Source organism: Helianthus annuus, chromosome 6, assembly GCF_002127325.2.
Source record: "Helianthus annuus cultivar XRQ/B chromosome 6, HanXRQr2.0-SUNRISE, whole genome shotgun sequence".
NCBI lineage: Eukaryota > Viridiplantae > Streptophyta > Magnoliopsida > Asterales > Asteraceae > Helianthus > Helianthus annuus.
Genome location: NC_035438.2, coordinates 70,997,920 through 71,021,140, shown reverse-complemented (window position 1 = coordinate 71,021,140; position 23,221 = coordinate 70,997,920). Strand labels below are relative to the sequence as shown.

Genomic DNA, 23,221 nt, shown 5'->3' with positions numbered 1-23,221 from the left:
AATTACAAATATACCCCCACCATTTATCATAAAACTCCAGTTCACACAAAACATAACGCACACACCGTCAGCCGCCACCCCATCCACCTCCACCCGACCACCATCCACCCATCTGTTGCCCCTTGCCCATGACCAACCCTGCCACCTTCACCCAACTACAATCACCTGCCACCCCATCCAGCTTCACCCGCACACACCGTCACACCCACAACCACTACCTGTTGCGTTACAATAAAATTTGTAAATATATATGTATATACATATAATATATATGGGATATTGTGTGACTCGAGGTTCCCAACTAAATTAAAAGGGAAATTCTATTGGGTTGCAGTGAGACCTGCCATGCTATATGGGACAGATTGTTGGGCCATTAAGAAATCACAAGCACGCAAGATGGAAGTAGCAGAGATGAGGATGCTGAGGTGGATGTGTGGTCACACAATGTTAGACCGAATAAGAAATGAGGGTTTTAAGGAAAGGTTAGGGGCGTCTAGAATATCCAATAAAATTAAGGAGGGAAAATTGAGATGGTTTGGGCATGTGAAGAGGAAGCAAGCAACGACGCCAGTTAGAGTAGTGGAAACCCTCATAGTAGATGAAATGAGGGGTAGAGGTAGACCCAAATTGACGTTGGATGAGCGGATTAGGCATGATTTGATAGAAATGCACCTCTCTGAGGAAATGGTCCAAGATAGGAGTTCAGGGAGACGCATCATTAAAGTTAAGGAGTTTTAGGGGTTAAGTAAGATGTGGTTGGGTGTTGTCATAGGGGCTATAGATTTACCTACACATTAGGTGGTCTTGGAGGATGATTGTCTTACGTATATGGATATGCGTATGTTTTTTCTATGATGTTATATTTACCATCACTCTACTGTTTTTGCTTTCACCACTTCTTTTGTCTCGGTAGTTTTCTGGAACTCTTTTAGTGCTTGTTGTTACAGAGCTGGGGATCTCTTGGGAAGCAACCTCTCTATCCTCAACGATAGGGGAAAAGTTTACCTACATCACACCCTCTCCAGACCCTGTCATTAGCTTTGCTATTGGCGGGATTTACTGGGTATGGTTGTTGTTGTTGTATTATGAGCATGTTTGGCTAAGCTTTTTGAAACAACTTATTAACTTTTTGGCTTTTTGGAAAAGTCAGTATTGAGTGACTTATTGGTTTTTTCCCTTCACATACACCCTCATTGTCAAACATCATTTTAGAGCTTATGACTTTTTAAAAACTAATAACTCAACAAGTTGTTTCAAAAAGCCAAGCCAAACATGCCCTATATATTTTGTAATTTTTTTAAATTGTAATTTTTGTCTAAAAAATTGTTGAATATATAATATTATATGTAAAAGGAGTAAATGGATATATATATATATATATATATATATATATATATATATATATATATATATATATACACCTTCTGGTCATTTTAAATAAATAAACTAAGTCAAACAATTTAAAAAAAAAACAACTTATTGGCTTTTCCCACTATAAAAACCAATCAAACACTTTTTCAAAAACTCATTTTGAAAAAACTATAAGTTAATTTTCAAAAACTTATTTAAAAAAAATTATAAGTTAATAAGCAAATTTAATAAAAGAAAAAAAAACCCTTTAGAGTAAAATAAGTAATCTCAAACAGACTTAACAAATTTTTCATGCAAGTTAATATATTTATTTGTAATAAAATCATACATGTGATTGCCAATAATAAAGTAACAATATATTATTTATTTATTAAACAATTACCATTGTTAAATTTATTATTTATTTATTATATACACATTGTTAAATTTATTATTTATTTATTTCTATGCATGCACATATCCTAAGTACTTTTTAAGGTAGTCACTAGAACCAAGAAATTACTACCATGATAGTGATAGTATATATACAGTGGGAGAGTTCCTTTTGTCTTCCATCATTCATGGAGAGGGAGCTTCCTGGTTACAGAAAGTCGGTGTTGACTCTTTTGATTCTCTCCACTCTCCTTTATGGAGTTCATGGTATGTTTCTAACACATTGACTAACACAAACATATATATATACACATATATATACACAAACGAACATATGATTACGTTCATTTAGAATCAGTACACTATTAAACAAATGAGTATCACCGATGCCTAGTTCTTTCAGAAATCTGTCGATGAAAGTAGTTACTCACGACTGTGTTGGTAATACGACGTCGGAAATATGACAAGTCTTCTCTGGGTGGCCAAGAAGTCTTCTTTGTTGCTGACAGGACTAAATCGACGATGATACTGTTTTGTTTAGTAGTGATACTATATTGAGAATCACAAGACCCACATAAACATGTTTACATATCGCTGCGATGAAATCGATAAAAGTATAAAAAATGACTGTTAACCTCCTCTCATTGTTTCTTTGATTTTATCTTTATCTTTTGGATAATTTTTCAATACATAAACGAGCACATATGCATATGCATGTACATGACATTTAAACAAAAGAACACCTGCATTTAAAGAGTAAATTGCTAAAATAGTCCCTAACGTTTGTTCACATTTGCTAGATCCATCCAAAAAAAGATTTTTTCTCATATGAACCACTGAGGTTTCAAAAAAGTTGCTAAATCCATCAAAACTTCAAGGACGATTTTAGCAATTTAATAAAACAAACTTTTTTTGGATGGATTTAGCAAATGTGAACAAACGTGAGGGACGATTTTAGCAATTTACTCTATTTTTTTTATTTTCATCTTTTTATTATATCTCTTAATTAACATAAAATCTATTTATTTTCATCTTTTTATTAAATTTCTTATTTAACATAAAATCTACTAGTTTTTTTTTTTTTTTTTTGAACGACGAATTTCTACAACAGACGATAGATTCGCACCTGCTTTTGCAGGCCCTCCACCCTACTCTGGCCAAGACTATGTTGTCTTAACCGGGCTCACGCTTCGCATCAGAGTTTGGTTTGGCGCTCCCCGATAAAATTTCCAGCCTACTGCCATATGCGAGTAGTTGCACCCTCCACAAGAGCCGAAAACTCTCTGGAGTAAATGCACTGTAATAGAAAACTCGGGTGTATTCCGCGGGTTTCGAACCTTTGGCCAGGCCTTCACCCAGTATTTTTTTGTTCATTTATAAAATAAAATACACGTTCTTGCTAAACAGGTAACAAATTAAACCGTTGAAAACATTTTGTCGTATAATTAACTTTATTAAAGGATTAGTAATGAGTAAAATGTTTACATTTTAAAAGACTTGGTTAGATGATTATAAATATAAAACCGTATTCATAATTGTAAAATATAAATGATTAATCTTTATAATGAAGTGGGTGAAGACCTGGTCACAGGTGCGAAACCCGCAGAGCACACCCGAGTTTTCTATTACCCGCAGAGCACACCCGAGTTTTCTATTACAGTGCATTTACTCCAGAGAGTTTTCGGCTCTTGTGGAGGGTGCAACTACTCGCATATGGCAGTAGGCTGGAAATTTTGTCGGGGAGCGCCAAGCCAAACTCTGATGCCAAGCATGAGCCCGGTTAAGACAACATAGTCTTGGCCAGAATGGGGTGGAGGGCCTGCAAAAGCAGGTGCGAATCTATCGCCTGTTGTAGAAATTCGTCGTTCAAAGAAAAAAAAAACTAGTAGATTTTATGTTAAATAAGAAATTTAATAAAAAGATGAAAATAAATAGATTTTATGTTAATTAAGAGATATAATAAAAAGATGAAAATAAAAAAATAGAGTAAATTGCTAAAATCGTCCCTGACGTTTGTTCACATTTGCTAAATCCATCCAAAAAAAAGTTTGTTTTATTAAATTGCTAAAATCGTCCCTGAAGTTTGGATGGATTTAGCAACTTTTTTGAAAACTCAGTGGTTCATATGAGAAATAATCTTTTTTTGAATGGATCTAGCAAATGTGAACAAACGTTAGGGACTATTTTAGCAATTTACTCGCATTTAAACAAAAGAACATCAATGTCATATTTTATTAACATTAAATTTTTAACTTATTAAACTTTATATGTATTATAGTCAATTTATGTAATCTATTTTCTAATAAAGAATTCCAAAGAATGTCATGTGGCATTCTCTCTTTAATTTAGTAATATTATTATAATATTAGTTAAACATAATTTAGATTTATTGTTGTAATTTGTAGTAGGAGTAACATTTGCAATTCAAAAAAAATATTAATTAAATATAATTATATAATATTTAGTTTTACAAAATGGATGTCTAATATTTAATTAATAACCGTAATGCAGTTTTTTTTTTGTTGAAGATGTGTTAGATTAATAATATTATTAATATTAATATATTAGATTAATATCTATTATATTATATTATTATTATTATTATTATTATTTTGTTATATATAATAAATGGATCTTTTTGACATATTTCAGTTTGTGGTGTCTTCTTAAACTTAAATAAGAATATTAGTTAATAATAATAATAATTTTCTTTATACACATTTTTAAATATATACATTTTCTATCTCCTATTAAGTAACAATAATAAACAACAATTTAACTAAATATAATTTAGATTATTACAATAACGTATATAACACAATAAAATAATATTAAATAATAATTTTTTTTCTTTATGCACGTTATTAAAATAGTCAAAATAATAATTGACAATTTTACCCGACATACAAGCTTAATAATAAAAAGTATATTATTTGGATATAAACAATAATTACTAACAAAGTATCAAATAACTTCTACAAATACTAAAATTTTATTTATTTATTGATAATATAATGTTCTAATGCATGTGGAAACAACAATCTGAAAACTGACAAACCATATTTGCCTTTTAATTTCTTATTAAGGATGTATTATAAAACTATATAATTTCTGTTATACAAGATCGTGTAATACACGGTTCTATAATTAAAACACCACAATATAGATATAAATAATATACACATTAAAAAACCGAAAAGAATATTTATATTTAAAAACATTATAAATACAAAATTATCAAATTATTTAGATATAGAGTAAACTGCCAAAATGGTCCCTGAGGTTTGGTCAGTTATGTCACTTTAGTCCAAATTCAAACTTTTTGAATCTGGGTTCCTGTGGTTTCAATTTTGTTGTCATTTTCATTCAAAAGCAAAATCTTGTCAAATTTTTTCAGTTAACATCCATCTTTTTCAGTTAAAATATGGTCAGATTTTTTTAAATTGTTATAATAAAACATTAAAAAATCATTTTGCCCTTTATTAAAAGTTGGATGTTAACTGAAAAAGGCTGGTCAAATTTTGATTTTGAATGAAAATGACAACAAAATTGAAATCACAAGGACCAGATTCAGAAGGTTTGAGTTTCGGACTAAAGTGACAATAGTGATCAAAACTCAGCGACGATTTTAGCAGTCTACTCTTTTAACTAATTGTTTACGCATTATAAAATTATAGATTTTTTTTAATATACGCGTCTATAATCTAGTTTAGGTGGTTTTGTAGTTGTTAATATACTATTGGTTCAGAATGCCCATACTAATGTGTAGTTATGTATGCTAAAAGTGTCCTTTTATGCCATAGATAGTAACGGTTGATTTTTTTTTTTTTTTTTTTTTTTTTTTTTTTTTGCAGCGATAAATAGCAAACTTACGGCAATACCCTCATCATCCACGGTTGGTCATTTGCTATGTTTTGGAAAGAAAAATAATTAATAAACGTTGTTGATTAATGTAACATAAATCCATATTTTGATTTGCAGAATTACAAGAATGATAAAAATAAAAACAACCTACAGTTAAAGATGAAATATAATGGAAAAAGTTTTGCCACTGGTTCATTACCAAAACGTTTGAAGGTTGTCCAACCACGTTACCAAGATGTTGCGGACCTAGTTGAGATGGATTACTCTCGGCCCCGGATGAAAACACCGATACACAACTAAAATGAAAAACAACTGCAAGAACGTTACGTAACCACCTTTGTCTTCCTCCCACTATTATCACTTATGCATTATATACTTGTTAACATATTATTTGTTCTAAAATAAACGTAAATAGTTTTTAAATGTATATGTAATGAAATATGAAGCTAGATCAATGAGGTTTGAGGAATACTTGTCAAGAAAAGAAGCTATAAAGCTATATGCTTATGTCAATATTGGTGGTTATCCTATTGGTGTTCAATATTAATTTAAGATTAACTGTTGTCCTTAACATCGTATAATATGTGGAACTATAAGCCATTTGTTAGCCGATTTAATTTATCATCCACTGTACCTTTTTTTTCCTTATTTTTTTATTTTCCTTCCGATTTAATTTATCATCCATTGTACCTTTATTTTTTCTTATTTTCTTATTTTACATATCTTTAACCCATGATTAGTGCTTCTGGACAGGGATAACAATGAATCAGACATGGGACGTGTATTGATAATTAGAGTCTTACGGTGTTTATAAACCGTGTCACATGCCCGCCCAAATACATGTTAGGTATATATATTGAGTAATTACACATCATGTACCGAGTAACCTATTATAGTTTGTTAAGAAAAAAAATCTCGTTTTGGGAATTCCAACACATTTTCTTACCATTTTAACTTTTATATAAATTTGTGTTTTTAACAACTACAACAACTTAAAATATGATAAATTACATACATGTTATTGCCGCCATAAAATGTTTGAAATATCATAAAGTTGGATTATTAAATAAATCTCAAAGATTAATTCACAGTTATTAGAATAATAGGGTTCAAGCGAAAACTTTTTTTATTGTGAGAACTCGAAAACTCTTAAAAAAAAAAACTTAAAAAACACCCTAATTTTTTAAACATTTTTTGGCTATAAATCTACCATTTTTAAAATACAAAAGAAAAATAGTATTACACATATGCAACACTACAAAAAATCTAAACCGGTCAACCCTCCACTCCCACCTCACCCCAAAAAACCAAACCCCCCCCCCCCCACACACACACACACAAAAAACCCAAAAAAAGCCTAGCTAAATCCCTCACCCCCACCCCCGAAAAACCTAAATCCCTCACCCCCCCCCCCCCGGCCCCCCCAAAAAAAACCCCAAAACCTAAACCCCCCACCCCTACCCCTCAAAAACCTAAAAACTAAACCCAGAATCTAAACCTCTGAAAAACCTAACCCTAAAAGCTAAACTAAATACTAAATCTAAACTCTAAACCTAAAAATTTATCATATGTGCAATACTATAATAGTAGCATTGAAAAAGAAAAGCACATTAAATCTTTTGTTTGTGTCGAAACAAATATGAATATACTCAAATGAAAGATAAAAAATTTGTGATCTTTTGGTGTAATTTTTTTTAAAATAATAACATATGAAGAATATAGAAATGTTTGAAAATTTATATATTTTATTTTCAATTTTGCCTCTCCTTCATTAAAAGCCCATTTCCCTTCATTAGAGTTTTCGAGTTCTCTCACTAACTAGAGGTTTTTAATTTGAACCCACCTATATATATATATATATACTAGGTTGGAACCCCATGTATTACACGGGTTGAATAAATGTAATTGTATTGTATATACTAAATAGTAAAGGAGCCATTTGGATACTTGAGTGGTAGCTATTGTTGTACGAGAACTAAATGCACTTCCCAACTACCACCAAAGTCGATGACACAAGAACGGAGCATGTCCTCTAGGGTTTGGATAGTACGTTCAGTCTGTCCATCTGTTTGAGGATGAAAGGCCGTACTGAGATTCAAGTGAGAACCCATAGCGGACTGGAAATTTTGCCAAAGATGCGAAGTGAAACGACCATCGCGGTCAGAGATGATGTCAATGGGTATACCATGACAACATATGATTTCATCGGTGTAGAGTCGAGCAAGCTTCTCAACCTTGAAATCTTCACGAATAGGAAGGAAATGAGCTGATTTGGTCAAACGATCGATGATTACCCAAATGCTATCGTGACTAGAAGGTGTGCGAGGAAATTTGGTTATGAAGTCCATAGCAATGCTATCCCATTTCCAAACGGGGATTTCAGGTTGTTCGAGTAAGCCAGAAAGACACTGATGCTTAGCTTTGACCTTTGAGCAAGTGAGGCATTTCGAAACATAGATGGCAATGTCCTTCTTTATACCAGGCCACCAATAGGATGCACGTAGATCATGGTACATCTTATCAGCACCAGGATGAACAGAGTATCAGGACTTGTGTGCCTCGTTCAAAATGAGCTCACGAAGATTGTCGCGATCTGGAACCCAGATATGATCAAGGTAGTATTGAAGTCCATCTGATTTGATCACAAGTTGGTCTATAGTCGCACCTCGTATTTCAACTATTAGACTACCCTCGTTGGCTGACGAATATTGAGCTTCACGAATGCAACTATGAAGGTCACTAGAAATTCAAAAACAACGAATGCTACTAACATGAGTCTTACGACTGAGTGCATCAGCCACGACATTCGCTTTGCCCGGATGATAGTGAATCTCGCAGTCGTAGTCGTTAAGCAATTCCACCCAACGTCGCTGACGCATGTTTAGTTCCTTTTGGTTAAAGATGTGTTGTAGGCTCTTATGGTTAGTGAAAACCACGCATTTCGTACTATATAGGTAGTGTTGCCAAATCTTTAACGCAAAAACAACTGCGCCAAGCTCGAGGTCGTGGGTAGTATAGTTTTTCTCATGTATTTTGAGCTAACGAGAGGCATATGCGATGACCTTGTCTCGTTGCATGAGAACACAACCAAGACCATGGTTCGAGGCATCACCATATACCACGAAATCATCATTCCTATCGGGAAGAGAAAGAATAGGAGCGTTGCAAAGCAAGTTCTTGAAAGTTTGAAAGATTCCTCTTGCTCAGGACCCCAAGCAAAAGGTTTCTCTTTTTGAGTCAACAAGGTGAGAAGAACAGCGATTTTCGAAAAGTTCGAGATGAATCGGCAGTAATAACCTGCCAATCCTAAGAAAGAGCGGATTTTAGAAGGAGACTTAGGCACGGTCCAATTCTTCACTGCTTCGCTTTTGGAAGGGTCGACATGGATTCCTTTTCCACTAACAACGTGTCCAAGGAATTGGACTTCTTTGATCCAGAATTCGCACATAGAAAACTTCGCATATAGGCGTTCACCACGTAAGAGTTCGAGTATGAGGCGTAAATGATGTTCGTGATCAGCTTGGGTTTTAGAATAAATGAGAATATCATCAATGAAGACGATTACAAAACGATCCAAATAAGGCTTACAAACGCGATTCATTAGATCCATGAACACAGTTGGTGCGTTGGTCAAACCAAAAGGCGTAACCATGAACTCATAGTGCCCATAGCGGGTGCGAAATGCGGTTTTGGGAATGTCCTCTTCGAGAACACGGAGTTGGTGATAACCAGTTCGAAGATCAATCTTGGAGAAGCAAGTTGCGCCTTGAAGTTGGTCAAAGAGATCATCGATGCGTGGAAGAGGATAACGATTCTTGATAGTGAGTTTGTTAAGCTCACGATAGTCGATGCACATGCGGAACGAGCCATCCTTCTTATTGACGAAAAGCGTAGGAGCACCCCAAGGTGAGGTAGTTGGACGAGCCATCCTTCTTATTGAGTAGATAACTCTTGCATCTCAGAGGGTGCAAGACGATAAGGAGCCTTGGAAACAGGAGTCGAACCAGGTACGAGATCAATATGAAAATCAACAGATCGAGGCGGAGGAGGACCAGGTAAGTCTTCAGGAAAAACGTCAGGGAAGTCGCGCACCACTTATCAGTTACGCTCTTTCCATTGCCCCTTTCTTCCACAACTTGGGCTAAAAAGGCAGAGTACTCTTTGCGTAAATACCTATTCGCTTGTGTGCAGGACATCAATCTTAGTCCACTTGAAGGTCGGTCTCCATAGACGTGTAAAGTGTCACCAGATGGGAGAGGCAAACGAACGTACTTCTCGTGGCAAGCAACTTCAGCATGGTTCTTTCGAAGCTAATCCATGCCTACTATGATTTCGAAACTACCCAGTTGCATGGGTATAAGGTCGATAGTGAAGGCATGGTCATTAAGAGTGAGAATGCAATCGCGCAGAACAGAATTGACTAAGATGGATTTGCCATTGACAACTTCGACAGAAAACGACTTAGGCAGTTTAGAGCATGTACAATTTAACAACGATTCAAATTCAACAGACACAAAGCTTTTGTCTGCACCAGTATCGAAGCATAAAGATTATTAACAAGAAACGTACCATTGACGACTTCATTGTCGTTTCGCGCCTGATTTGCGTTGATGTTGAAAGCTCGTCCTCGAGCGGCTTGTTGTTATTCTTGGTTCAGCTGAGGGCATTGAGGACGAAGATGCGTAATGTCACCACACTTGTAACAGGCTCTAGCTGGTTTTGGGTTTTGAGGAGCTTGTTGGGCTTGTGGTGCAGGGTTAGTACGACAATAGGCAGTATTGTGGCCAAAACGGTTACAAGTAGTGCAATGGTGACAGTTGGAGGTTGCAGGGTGATGATAGTTGCAAGTGGTACACTTGGGATGAACCCCAGTGTATGGCTTTCGTGTGTTTTCTGGCATGACAGGGTTTGGGTTAACAACTGGTACAATCGCGTTGCAACCAGGGTTCTGAAGCTTTTGTTTCTTCCCCTTGTTACCACTTGATTGTTGGGTGATTTGATTGGCTGGCTTTGAGGTGTTGGTAGGGGTAGCAGCCTGTTTATCACGAATGTGATTGTTGTTTAGGGAAGCTGCCAGACGGTATACAGCTTCAGTGTTGTCAAGCTTGGCTACCTCGATGGTATCACACATGGTAGAAGGCAAACCATTGATGTACTTCCTGATCATGCGGTTGATGGTTAACACTAGGTGAGGTACGATGAAACTGAGTTGCTTAAAGCGGGTAGTGTAGGCTAAGTTGTCGTCGCCAATCTGCTTGAGTGCCCAGAATTCTTCCTCGAGTTTTTGTTGCTCGTGAGGAGGACAGAATTCTTCCATCATGAGTTGTTTAACTTCCTCCCAAGGTAGCGCATAAGCTACCTCATTCGCGTGAGGTTTCTTTCGTTGATCCACCATTCCAAGGCTCTGGCTTGGAAGACCCCAGTAGCACTAAGAGTTTTAAGCTCTTCAGGACATTCACTATTGATGAACGTGACTTCTATGCTATCGAACCACTCTAGCATAGTGGTCACCCCATCATTGCCACTGAATGGCTTAGGGTTGCAAGATGATAAGTGCTTGAAGTTGAACAACACAGGCTTACGCACATCAATCTTTAAATCGACGGAGGAGTTTGGGGTAGCGGTAGCTTGGATTTCAGTGACGATCTTGGGGATGATACGAGCAATCTGATTGGCCATGAATGCCATCATGTTCTTTTGGGAGCTGGTCTTAGACTTCTTGGTTGAGTTGGAGAGGTGGTGAGAAGGCGACATCTAAAGATTCAAAACAAAGAATAGATGAGACTTGATCATAATGTTTGTTTAAGGAAAATGTTTTCATGAATGTGTCACATAGCATATAGTTTCACATAGCATATAAAATGTTCAAATTTGTTTCACATAGCATAATCATGAATTCCACATAGCATAACATAGATAATGAAAGCATCGTAAATTTAGTTTGTTCACGATAGATTATTATTGTTTTTGATTGCGAGAGACGTGCGAATCATGTAACGGTTTTGAAATGAACGAGGTAACAAGTATAATATCACATATAAATTGAGATAACATAAAAGAGAGGCTCATAAAACATTGGATTGTTTCGGGTAGAGAAACGTCGACTATTCCAAAGTGGATCGAAAGTCCTTTCAAATTAGAGAAACGTGCTTTAGCCTATAGGTTAGATACTCTCGTCGAGAAGTGATTAACGGTATCTTACTCTTCCAGTTACTACACGTCTCTAATCGATTGAAACAATCGGGACTTCAGTGATATTGAAAATCGAGGAATGGGACTTAATCGACGAGATGCGGGTTTCACCCCTAAGTTGATGATTTCGTACCCTAATGTGGTTGGTACTCGTCGGGTCAAAATTTAATTTCGACGTTTTGACGAGGGGCCAGTAGAATTTGAATTGAAAATTACCATTAAGATGCGGATTTCACTCCTAACTTAATGGTGTAATTTCATGCAAAATAGAAATAAGTGGAATGAGAGTCGTTTACCAAATTGTGGGTTTCACGCCTATTTTGGTAAACTCGCCTCGTTTGTGTTACGAGTGCCTTCAAATCTTCAAAAGCGTATTGTGTTAGCCTTAGGAAAGGCATGTAAGTTTAAGAGACCAAAAGAGAAGAGATAAGAAGCAAATAAGGTAGAATGCAAGTAGTTTTAAACGACAAATAAGAATCAAAGTTCCTAAACTATAGACTAGGCAAAAGCATTCCTACTTTTTCTAATTCCCTATAGTTATGGCTCTGATACCAATCTGTCACACCCCAAGTGATGGCGGAAACATCGGGATGAGACGAACAAATTTCTCAAAACGTCATAACACTATGTGACAATAAAATTTAAATTCAATTTCATAGCAATACTAAATTGTCATACAAAAATTCAAACAAGAACAACATTGTTTCAAAACATAACATCAAATAAACATTTATTCTAGGTGTGTTTCTAAGTCCACCTAAATCTCGTTTCTTCACTTAGCATCATCTCGTCTATCAAGCTACAACATGTATTAAATATGATCAACAAAAAGTTGGCGAGTATACAAGTTTTCATACATAGCATAATATAGGATAAAAATGTTTAACGTGCTCATATCCAACATGAATAACAATATGCAAGTTACTAATATGCTGAAATGGTGTACTATATGTTCAAACCCAAGTATACAACGCAAATTTGCCTTTCCCAAGGGATTAGTGGGAGGTTAACATGTTTAACTTAACAATACCCTAAGACTAATGGGTGGTGCGTTAATCCTATAGCACTATAATTGTTAAGGTAGGCTAGCAAAGTTAATGAGCATATATTAACACAAAAGTTTACATAGCATACAAGACTAACAAGCATCATATAGTTTCATGTTTAACATGGATAGAGTGTGATTAAAATAAGTTTCAAGTGTTGTGTTTCGTATAAGATACATGTTGCACCCAAAGTGTTTAACAGTAAAATGGGATCGAGTATACTCACAGTTTTGCAAGCTTTCCACTTGGTAATTCCGCGAGTGTTTGTTAGTTTATTAGAGTGGAGCACCAAGTCCTTCAACACGAAGAAACATAGGTGTATGAGTATTGGATGTTAACGGAGGAGTAAGGATTCGGAGTTTAATGTACATGAAAAGTAGACATATGAGAAAATAATCATCTTAACACATAATACTTGTTTGACACTATGAAACCCAAAAGGGTTTGAATATTTTCATGGGTTAATATGCCCTTTAGAATCATAACAAGTTATTAAGGTCTTAGATGATGTAACCTAACATTTGACAAATGACCACCAGGTCATCATCAAAGGCTTGGTTACTTGGATATTATATAGGTTATATAGTATATATTATAAGTTTCTAGTCCAATAATAAAACAAGAACATCATATAACTCATGCATGAGGTAGGAAGATAAATCTGCCATTTAGGAACCTCTTTGGTATTCACCACTACACATGTTGTCATTGACAACAAGGAGGATCGTAAACATACATTAAGGAAATGAAATACATACTACTTAGCTAAGAAAACATCAAGTGATGTGTGGATTTGAAGGTAGGAGAGCTCAAGCTAACCTTATAATCACACAAATTCAAGTTCAAGACTTGTGAGTTAAAACTCTATCAAAACAGAAAGTTTTTTAGGATTAAACCTCTGGATTTACATGTCACAACCTTGTTTTTAAGCTCACATGACCATGGTTTTGATTAGTGGCATAAGTACATAGGAATGTGTTGAGAAAGTTTTCTTGCACTTTGGACCTTATCTGGTTGATGTTCCAGCCTTGGTTTTCCATGGAAAACCTGTGGAAACACACCTAAGGTTGTTCCAAGTGCAAAGAAAGAAGAATCAATGAAAAAGATGAAGTAGAAGTGAACTTATGCTCACTATTGTAACTTGAAACGAATCTGCCTTTGCTTCTGATTTCCAGCTGAATTTGGAGTGATTAGAGAGTGTTTAAGTAAGTTTGCAAAGTGAAAATGTGTGGAGGAGCTTGGGTGTTATAGGGGATGAACTAGGGTTGGGTTTGGTGAGCATTTAATGAAGAAAACACAAACAAAACACAAAAACTCGCCAATCCCGTAGCTGGAAATCGTTTCTGCAGATCTACTAGCCTCGCGGGGCGCGAGCCAGATGGGACACCGAGTCTCGGGCCGCGAGCAAGGTGGCTGGGGGTTCATGTTTGTTATTTTTACAATTTCAGTCCTTGAACTTATGTTTTAGGTGTTTTAAGTGGTTTTTAGGGTATTTTATGTATAAAGGACCATATATAAGGGTATGTTATGTAATTAGATCATAAAACAAATATAGAACAAATATAAACAATTATGGATGTCGAGTATATGTATCGTGTTTGCATAAATTGAGCATATAAGTCACGTGTTTGTAAGTTTAACGTGCTTTGCATGAATTATGAATATAGTGTCACATGTTTAATCAATCCAAGTGTATGAACAAGTATGAAATGTGTATAACATGAATGTAAAGAAAATACGAATTTCATTATGATCCAAGTCTCGGATTTTACAACGATTACAATGAATAGACGTTTACAAGAATACAAGACTTCCAAAAATAGAAATACAAACAACGCTTTCTAATTATGGAAAGTATGAAAAAGCAGGGCGTTACAAGTACTTCCTATATATAAGTGCTCTCATCGTAAAGTTATTCAAATCACTTGCAATTTCTATGTTATGATGAAATAAAGTACAAGTGAAGCAAAGTACAATATACAATTTTTGTTAACACAAATTACTTGGTTTTATACATATCATCATTTACAATACACTTTTGTCATAAACTTATACTATCAAACACAATGTGTTGCAATACTAAACTTTCGCCAAATACTTGGCTACAAAAATCTATTTTCACGCTTCAACTCGTGTAGTTGGACAATGTATTGCAATAACAAAACTTCTTCCGAATACTTGGCCACAAAACCTATGTCACTCACCAACTTTATTGTTCACCATCTATTATCACATATGTTTAAGGTACAATTGTTTGATGATATTCAAATGTGTTACACATAGGAACAGACTCAAGCTTTAGATTGTTTTTAAATTCAAAAACAATTACTTGTACTCCTTTGTATTTATAAAACAATGAATCAATAAAATGACACTTTAGTACCATGTGTTGTGAACAACTTGTAACGTGACTCCCCGACATTTTTGCCGCAGGGTTGTATACACGGTCGGGGAGTTATAGACTGGTATCAAAGTCACGGTTATAGGGAATTAGGTTATTAGATTTCTTTTGACCTAGACTATAACCTTCTAGGGACCCAAACATGAGTTATATTAGGATCTCTATCCTAATCCTCATCCCCATCCTCATCCTTATCCTTGCCATAACCACTCTAAAATTTACAAATCATCTAGCCTTAGAAGATTTATCTTAAATCCTTAGGCTTTATGCCTCAAATATTTTTCAAAATCTCGTCAAAGTTTTGGGTTTTAATAATGCAAACACATGCAATATGGAAGGGTGGTCGCCTGTACCGTGAGTTTTCTGTCAAAGGCTAGAGTGTTTGTACAAATCCACATAATCGGACCATTCACTCTTACTTAGGAACTCTTGGGGTGAGTGTCCACTTATAGGCTAAAGCATGTCTTCATGAAACATTATAAAGACCCGTTAACTTTGATTACTCCCTCAATCATTTATTCGTTTTAAGTAATGAATGAATGATTACAATCCTTATGATTTGTTGATGTTTTAGAACTTTCTTTTTTATTATCCCATGTCAATCTCACTCATTTCCCTTGTGTTTATTCACCCTTTTAGAATGCCTCCTCGTCGTGATAATACTCAAATTTCTGAATTGGCTGCCATAATCGCCCAAAAAATAGTTGCGGTACTCCCAACTCTTGTGACTCAGCTCAATCAAGCAAATACATGGAACAATAACAACAATATACCCACACCTTGTAATTACAAACAATTCAATTCTGCTAACCCCATCAAATACTTTGGGTCCAAGGGAGCCACCGGACTCCTACAATGGTTTGAAAGCATCGAAAGCACTTTTCACCATTATTAGTGTCCCAATGATCTCAAGGTAGAATTTGCCTCAAGTGTCTTTCAAAAGAGAGCACTCATATGGTGGAATGGAATTATGAGGGATTGCGGTACGGAAGAAGCTTTAGCGTTAACTTGGGAAGAATTTAGGAATCTCATGATGAAAGAATTCTGCCCACGGAATGAGAGGAGGGCTCCTGAAACCGAATTCTTTGATATTAAACAAGACAACGGTGAAAATCATGCTTACACCGACAGGTACGAAGAATGGACTCTTCTTTGCCCAAGCATGGTTACACCTTTAAAACGAGCTATTGACAAATATATCGAGGGTCTGCCCGAGCAAATCCAAGATATTGTCATTGGTAGCAAGCCAGCTACTGTTAGAGAGGCTATCGAACTAGCTGCAATTTTAACAAATTCTCAAGTCAAGAAGGGAAAGCTTTTCCGCAAGAATAATAACAAGGGGACTACTAAGGATACTCGCGAAACTCCGACAAGAGTAAAAGACAAACCCTCCAAAAATTCTAAGAAACGTAAAGCTTCAAAGAATTTGGAGTTATCGCCCCAATCCCACTTAAATAAAGTGGCTTTTAACCAGGTGACCCCACCACCCGTCAGGAAACCTTATGGTGGAAGAGCGGTACCCCCGCTTTCAAGTTCCTAGAATTTTGGAGTTATCGTCCTAATCCCAACCAACCTCTCACTAAGGATGATTAAGTCCTATAGTAACTAGTTAGCTCAAAACGGGACCCCGCTCTCTAGTTCCTAGAAACCGAACTATGAAGAACAATCAGAACACATAATGAAGTGCTAAGATGGACCGACTTGACCTATCGACTCCGAATCCCACAACTATTAGGATATGTAATGCCACCGGTATTAACGACCCTCTAATTGTGAAGCTAACCTCAACTTGATACACTGAATACCTTGGAACAACTAAACACGAATAAATAGACAAACCCCGAGTTATCAGCAGTTCAAACTAACAGACAACGACTAGAACAGATCTAGCAATCCCAAATAATATTTCTAATCATCAAGATTGGATGCACACCTTAACCTAGCAGATCTAATTTTCTTGGTTACCTTGGATTATCTCAAAAACCAAACTCTAGATCGATAACCCGGAATAAACGACCTGTAAGTGACTAAAACATGCCTAGGGTGAATTTCTTCTTCCAAACACATCAAAATCAGTAACCAAACAATAATCACAGCCAAGAACAAGCACACATATTCGTAAGGGTTATTGGATTTTAATAAATCTAAGTTTCACCTATTGGTCGATAATAATCTGAGGTTAAAAAATTCCCTCAAACAATCTAAACTTGTAAGAATTTGGCCCCCATCGAACCTTTTCTAACTGGGTTATAACCTAGTTAGTTTTTGCTGATGTGGACGATGACGTAGATGCTGACATGGATATACAATGACATGGATGATAATGTGGGCATGTCTCTCTCTCACCCTTTTCTACCTCCACAACCACCACCAGCAGCCACCACCAAACCACCACTAGCCACCAGCAACCCACTCTCTCTACTTTCTCCCTCTACAACCTCCACCACAACCACCCATCTACCACCACATAATCATCACCACCTCATATCCACCTCACCTCTATCTACACTGCCCACAACCATCACCGACATCTTGAAGTGTTCACATCGGATCAAAGTTGAATATGGGGATGTGGGTTTTGTGAGAAAAGGTTTCCAGTATTGTTCCGAGTTCGTTTATACGGTAATAAGTCTAAAAACGGGTCAGATTGATTGAATCGGTCATTCCGATAAATCGACGATTGTTGGAGATGTTGTCTTCAACCCAGCCCATTAAGGCTAGCCAAGAATTAGAGAGAAAAAGGGAAGGGGTTTGGCTGGCCCTAACCCTAATGGGCTTTAAGTGTTTTAGGCCCAGATGTTTAGTTACTTGTTTAGCAAGGGATTAACCCTAATTCTAGCCTATAAATATATCTCTTGTACTTGTAATCATTATCACTCAATAAAATACAAACCCTAGTTGCCCCCGTGGACGTAGGTTACACACTGTGACCGAACCACGTAAATCTTGTGTCTACTTTTCTTATTGCTTTCGTTTATTGATCTCGTGTGTGTGCTCTAAATCCTAACAACTGGTATCAGAGCTCGCTCTCTTGATCAAGAACACACACCAGCCACCGCTAGGGTTTCCACACCGACACCCACCGACCCGCTGCAGTTTCGCAGCTTTGCTCCAGGGAAACAGGGTATCGCCGCCGCCACCTAATCCAGACTAGGGTTTTGCCAGCTGTCGCCTACCATCTTGCTAGAACCGCAGAACCGCATAACCGCCGCCGCTGCTAACCAGATTAGGGTTTCCAGCCACCGCCGCTCAAACAGAAGGATTTCTGTACCGATTTTCGCTGTTACGTTTTTTGGGTTTTTCTACACGTTTTTCGAGGTCAGGTTTCAGGGTTGTTTTTTTTTTCAGTTTATTCTCTCACGTTCTCTGGTTAGTTTCTGTTATTCAGCAAAGATGTCTGACGATGGAAAAGTCAGAATTGAGAAGTTTGATGGGAAGAATTTCGGATGGTGGAAGATGCAAATCAAGGATTTGCTGATACAGAAGGATCTTCTAACGCCCAAATTTTTCTTTTAAATTATTTAAAGAGTGACATGCGTATTCTAACGAAATTTGGGCATGACCCGTTCGTAAAACGATCGGTCCCCTGTTTTTCACATTCAAAATATATGTTTAACACAACACTTTTCAAAAGACATAATATATACCATCAAACGACCTTGACACACATACGAGAATCATTAAGTTCAAAATACATAACACGAATTAAGTTTTTAACTACTAGATATAAACAAAACGACCAAAGTATTAAACATTGTCTTCTTTACAAAAGTAGTGGAACATGGGACGGGCCATGAAGTGTATTCGAACCGGGCGAAGCTTGAAAGCTAAACTTGAGATTTACCTACATCGCCACAACAAAGTAAACTTATTAGTATTAAAATTCCTTCCTTTAATTCAAGAATTCAACTTACCGACTTGTAACCATTATGACATTCGCAAACTTGTAAAATTACTACATACTTTCATTCTTTCGCACAAATATGTTCCAAATGGAACTTCATACCATTCTTTCTATTCTTGCATTCTCATCCTTCGACCCGTTCATAAAAGGGTCCACACAAATACTACTTTCATACATGATTCAATCCGACACATCTGATGTTAAACACAACAATAGAATAAAATCATGAATTGTACAAGTAGCGTACCTCGATCTTGATTCCCTTGTTGCTATGCTTGACTTGAACTTTCTTCCTTTATACCTAAACAATACCATTCATACTTAGAATTTATATCTCATACTCGTCTATATACCCTACTTGGCAAGACATCATATAATCTATATCTACATCATAAACACATTCAAAACACATAGCGTTTATGACTAACATGGCTGAAATCTTTATTAAGGCATTTCATCAAACACTTGGTGTGCACAAAATCAACAAAGCACAAGGTACAATTATTCATAGCATAATTCTACTTGTGCACCTTCTAATCTAACAAGAATCAATCAAGTTCATAGCTTTCTTCCATCCCACACCATCTTAACTAAATTTCTCTATCTCTATTCAAGATCATGTAACAACTTTCACCTACTAGCTTTTCTTTAAATCATCATGTTCATCATACTTTCACAACAATTGGGTATAAAGCTTAAATCATTCAAACAATCAGAAATCAAGCAACATTTTCGAACCATTATGAAACCCTAACTCTCAACTACATAAGATTTCCACATAATTTCATGATTGGGTTAAAACCCACTTTCTACAATTCATCCAAAACAGAAAATTCGATTTACCATTCGATGTACAAGCTTAGATGACTAAAGTTTTGAGTTCATGTGTCACGGCCCCCGACCCGGTTTGACCCGTTTCAGGAGCCGCGGGACAGGAATCCCGTGGTATTTAATTTAGGCGACAACGGAAGTCTTTTAAAAACAGGATCTTTTAATAATTTAAACTGCCCGTTTCATAACTTAGGGATAAATTCCCGAAATTTACAATAATGTGATTTCTCAGGGAAATCTTTATTTTCAAAACATGTTCATTTATTTATTTACAATGAGCCACTTTTCTAAGCTGGGAGTGCTCCACGGCACTTTTCTTTGCTCATACCAGATCACCTGAAACATGTTTGAAAAATGTTTTGTCAGCGGGGAAATACTGAGTGAATCATTCAGTTTATTGAAAACGACACATTTGTTATAATCTACAGTATTAAGGGGAATTACAATGTTTCTGATATCAAACCAACTACCCACAGTATTTGTCACTCGACCATCCATTGGCTAGCCCATTTGTCCAATGGTGTCTGTGACTGTGGTCAGATCACCCCTTGGCCACCCGTTTGTCCAAGTGTGACGGGAAACAAGTAATGTATACAAAACCCCACATACCGGCTGTAACTTGGTGATTACATAGACTTAATCACTGTAACTATAATTTTGAAAATAATTTGGAGTTTTGTAAAACAGTTGATAAAAAGAGAATGACTCACAAACTGTGAGAAAAGAGTTTATAAAAGAGGAATGACTCACATTGCAGATTTACGAGCAGAGTATAAGCTTTACTGATTAGCCTTTTAACCTAATTTAAATAACAATGCACACACAAACGGGATTAGTAACTAATTCAGCAGTTACGTCAATTCACGAGATTAAACCCTCACAACTATTATCAAGTGCGATACTTAACAATTCAATGGATTCACAACGAATGACAGAGCATAGTCCGAATTCGAACAGCACTCAAACATTCAAGTTGAAATCACAATGAATAACAAAGTACAAGCTCAATTTGAGCAGCACTCGGACAATCGTTGGATAGTTATAATCGATCGGACGTTGAATCGTAATAGCGATCGAGTTATTACCCTGATTGCGGCAGCACCTCGTGATCGTGTGTGTGTTTATTGTGATATAATGGCCTGAACTCGACGTACACAGAGACAATTTACGTCGTTTCAACTCCCCTGTGCAAGTCCCAAGGTCGGCTATTTATAGCCAAAATTTGGCCTTGCTTACGGACCGTAAGCCTGATCCCTTACGGTCCGTAAGGGATACCTAAATGTCCTAGACTTGCCATGCACGGGAGTAGCTTGGATGAATCAATAAAATTGGCCAATCAGCTTTAAGCAACGTAATATTTTAGATAATTATCAACTAGGGTTTACCCCCCTCGAGTTTTAGGGGCCCTGATCCTGATTCTGATTGTTCTGAAAATTTTAGGGCTAGTGCAGAATTACTTGGGTGTCTTAATTAGGGTTCTCTTATTGACTAATTATTGTCCTAACTATTGATTTTAGTGGCAGTTGTTACATCCTCCCCACCTTAAGAAAAATCTCGTCCTCGAGATTTACTGAAATAGATGAGGGTACTTTCGCTTCATTTCTGATTCCAGTTCCCAAGTGTATTCTGGTCCTCTCCTGGATTCCCATTTGACTTTTACTAGCACTAGTCGTTTGTGTTTGAGAAACTTAATCTTCCGATCTTCTATTTGTAGGGGTTTCTCTACGAATTTCAGCTTTTCATTTACCTCTATATCTTGAAGAGGTACTACCAGGGATTCGTCTGATAGACATTTCTTGAGATTGGATACATGAAACACATCATGTACTCCAGCTAACTCTTCTGGTAGTTGTAAGCGATAAGCTACTGGTCCTATTTGTTGGATCACTGGGAATGGTCCAACATATCTGGGACTCAGTTTTCCTTTCTTACCGAATCGTACTACTCCTTTCCAAGGAGAAACTTTCAAAAGTACTTTGTCTCTTACTTGGAATTCTAACGGCTTGTGGCGATTATCTGCATAGCTCTTCTGACGATCTCTAGCAGTCTTCAGTGTTTCCTTGATTTGAGATATCTTGTCAGTAGTTTCTTGCACAATTTCTGGACCTGATAACTGACTTTCTCCTATCTCTGCCCAACAAACGGGAGTTCTGCACTTGCGTCCATACAGTGCTTCGAATGGAGCAGCTTCAATGCTCGAATGATAACTATTGTTATAGGAGAATTCAATTAATGGTAAATGGCTATCCCAATTACCACCAAAGTCAATTACACATGCTCGGAGCATGTCTTCCAGGGTTTGTATCGTCCTTTCACTTTGTCCGTCCGTTTGAGGATGATATGCAGTACTCAAATTAAGTCGAGTTCCCATTGCTTCTTGGAAACTTGTCCAGAAACGGGAAGTAAAACGACTATCTCTATCCGATACAATGGAGAGTGGGACTCCATGTAAGGATACTATTTCATCTACATATAACTTGGCTAACCTTTCCATGCTAAAGGTTTCCTTTATTGGTAGAAAATGAGCTGATTTGGTTAATCAATCCACAATTACCCAAATAACATCATTGCCTTTTCTGGTTTTGGGTAACTTAGTAACAAAATCCATTGTTATGAGTTCCCATTTCCATACAGGCATTTCTAACTGTTGTAGTAGTCCTGAAGGTTTCTGATGTTCGGCTTTAACTTGTGAACAGGTTAGACACTTAGATACGTATTCGGCTATATCCTTTTTCATTCCTATCCACCAAAAATTATTTCTTAAATCCTGGTACATCTTATTATTTCCTGGATGTACAGTATACCTAGATTTATGAGATTCTTCTAAAATCTTATTTCTTAATTCTCCTTGCTTAGGTACCCAAATTCGTTTCTTGTGGAATCTCCAAATTCCATCTTTTCCTTGTTCTAGTTCCTTTAGGTAACCTTTCATTCCTTCGGCATCGTCCTTGATTGCCGTTCCTTGAACTTCCTTGATTTGTTCCATTAAATCTAATTGTAGATTTAACCTAAGAGCACGGACTCGCTTTTGCTTTTCATGATACTTACGACTTAAGGCGTCTGCGACTACGTTCGCTTTTCCTTCGTGATACTGAATATCACAGTCGTAATCACTTAATATTTCCATCCACCTTCTTTGCCTCATATTTAACTCTTTTTGCCCGAATATATACCTTAAACTCTTATGGTCCGTATAGATAGTAAACTTACTTCCATACAGATAATGTTTCCAAATTTTAA

General features: G+C 36.5%; 1 protein-coding gene across 1 annotated transcript; it reads left to right on the top strand.

Annotated features, from left to right (window-relative positions):
* The first annotated feature begins 1,931 nt into the window (after positions 1-1,931).
* LOC110944859 lies at positions 1,932-6,068 on the top strand. The gene is made up of 3 exons (XM_022186503.2): positions 1,932-2,010; positions 5,598-5,638; positions 5,725-6,068. Exons 1-3 carry the CDS (start codon positions 1,932-1,934, stop codon positions 5,905-5,907), a joined length of 303 nt encoding a protein of 100 aa, XP_022042195.1. The 3' UTR covers positions 5,908-6,068.
* The last annotated feature ends 17,153 nt before the right edge of the window (positions 6,069-23,221 follow it).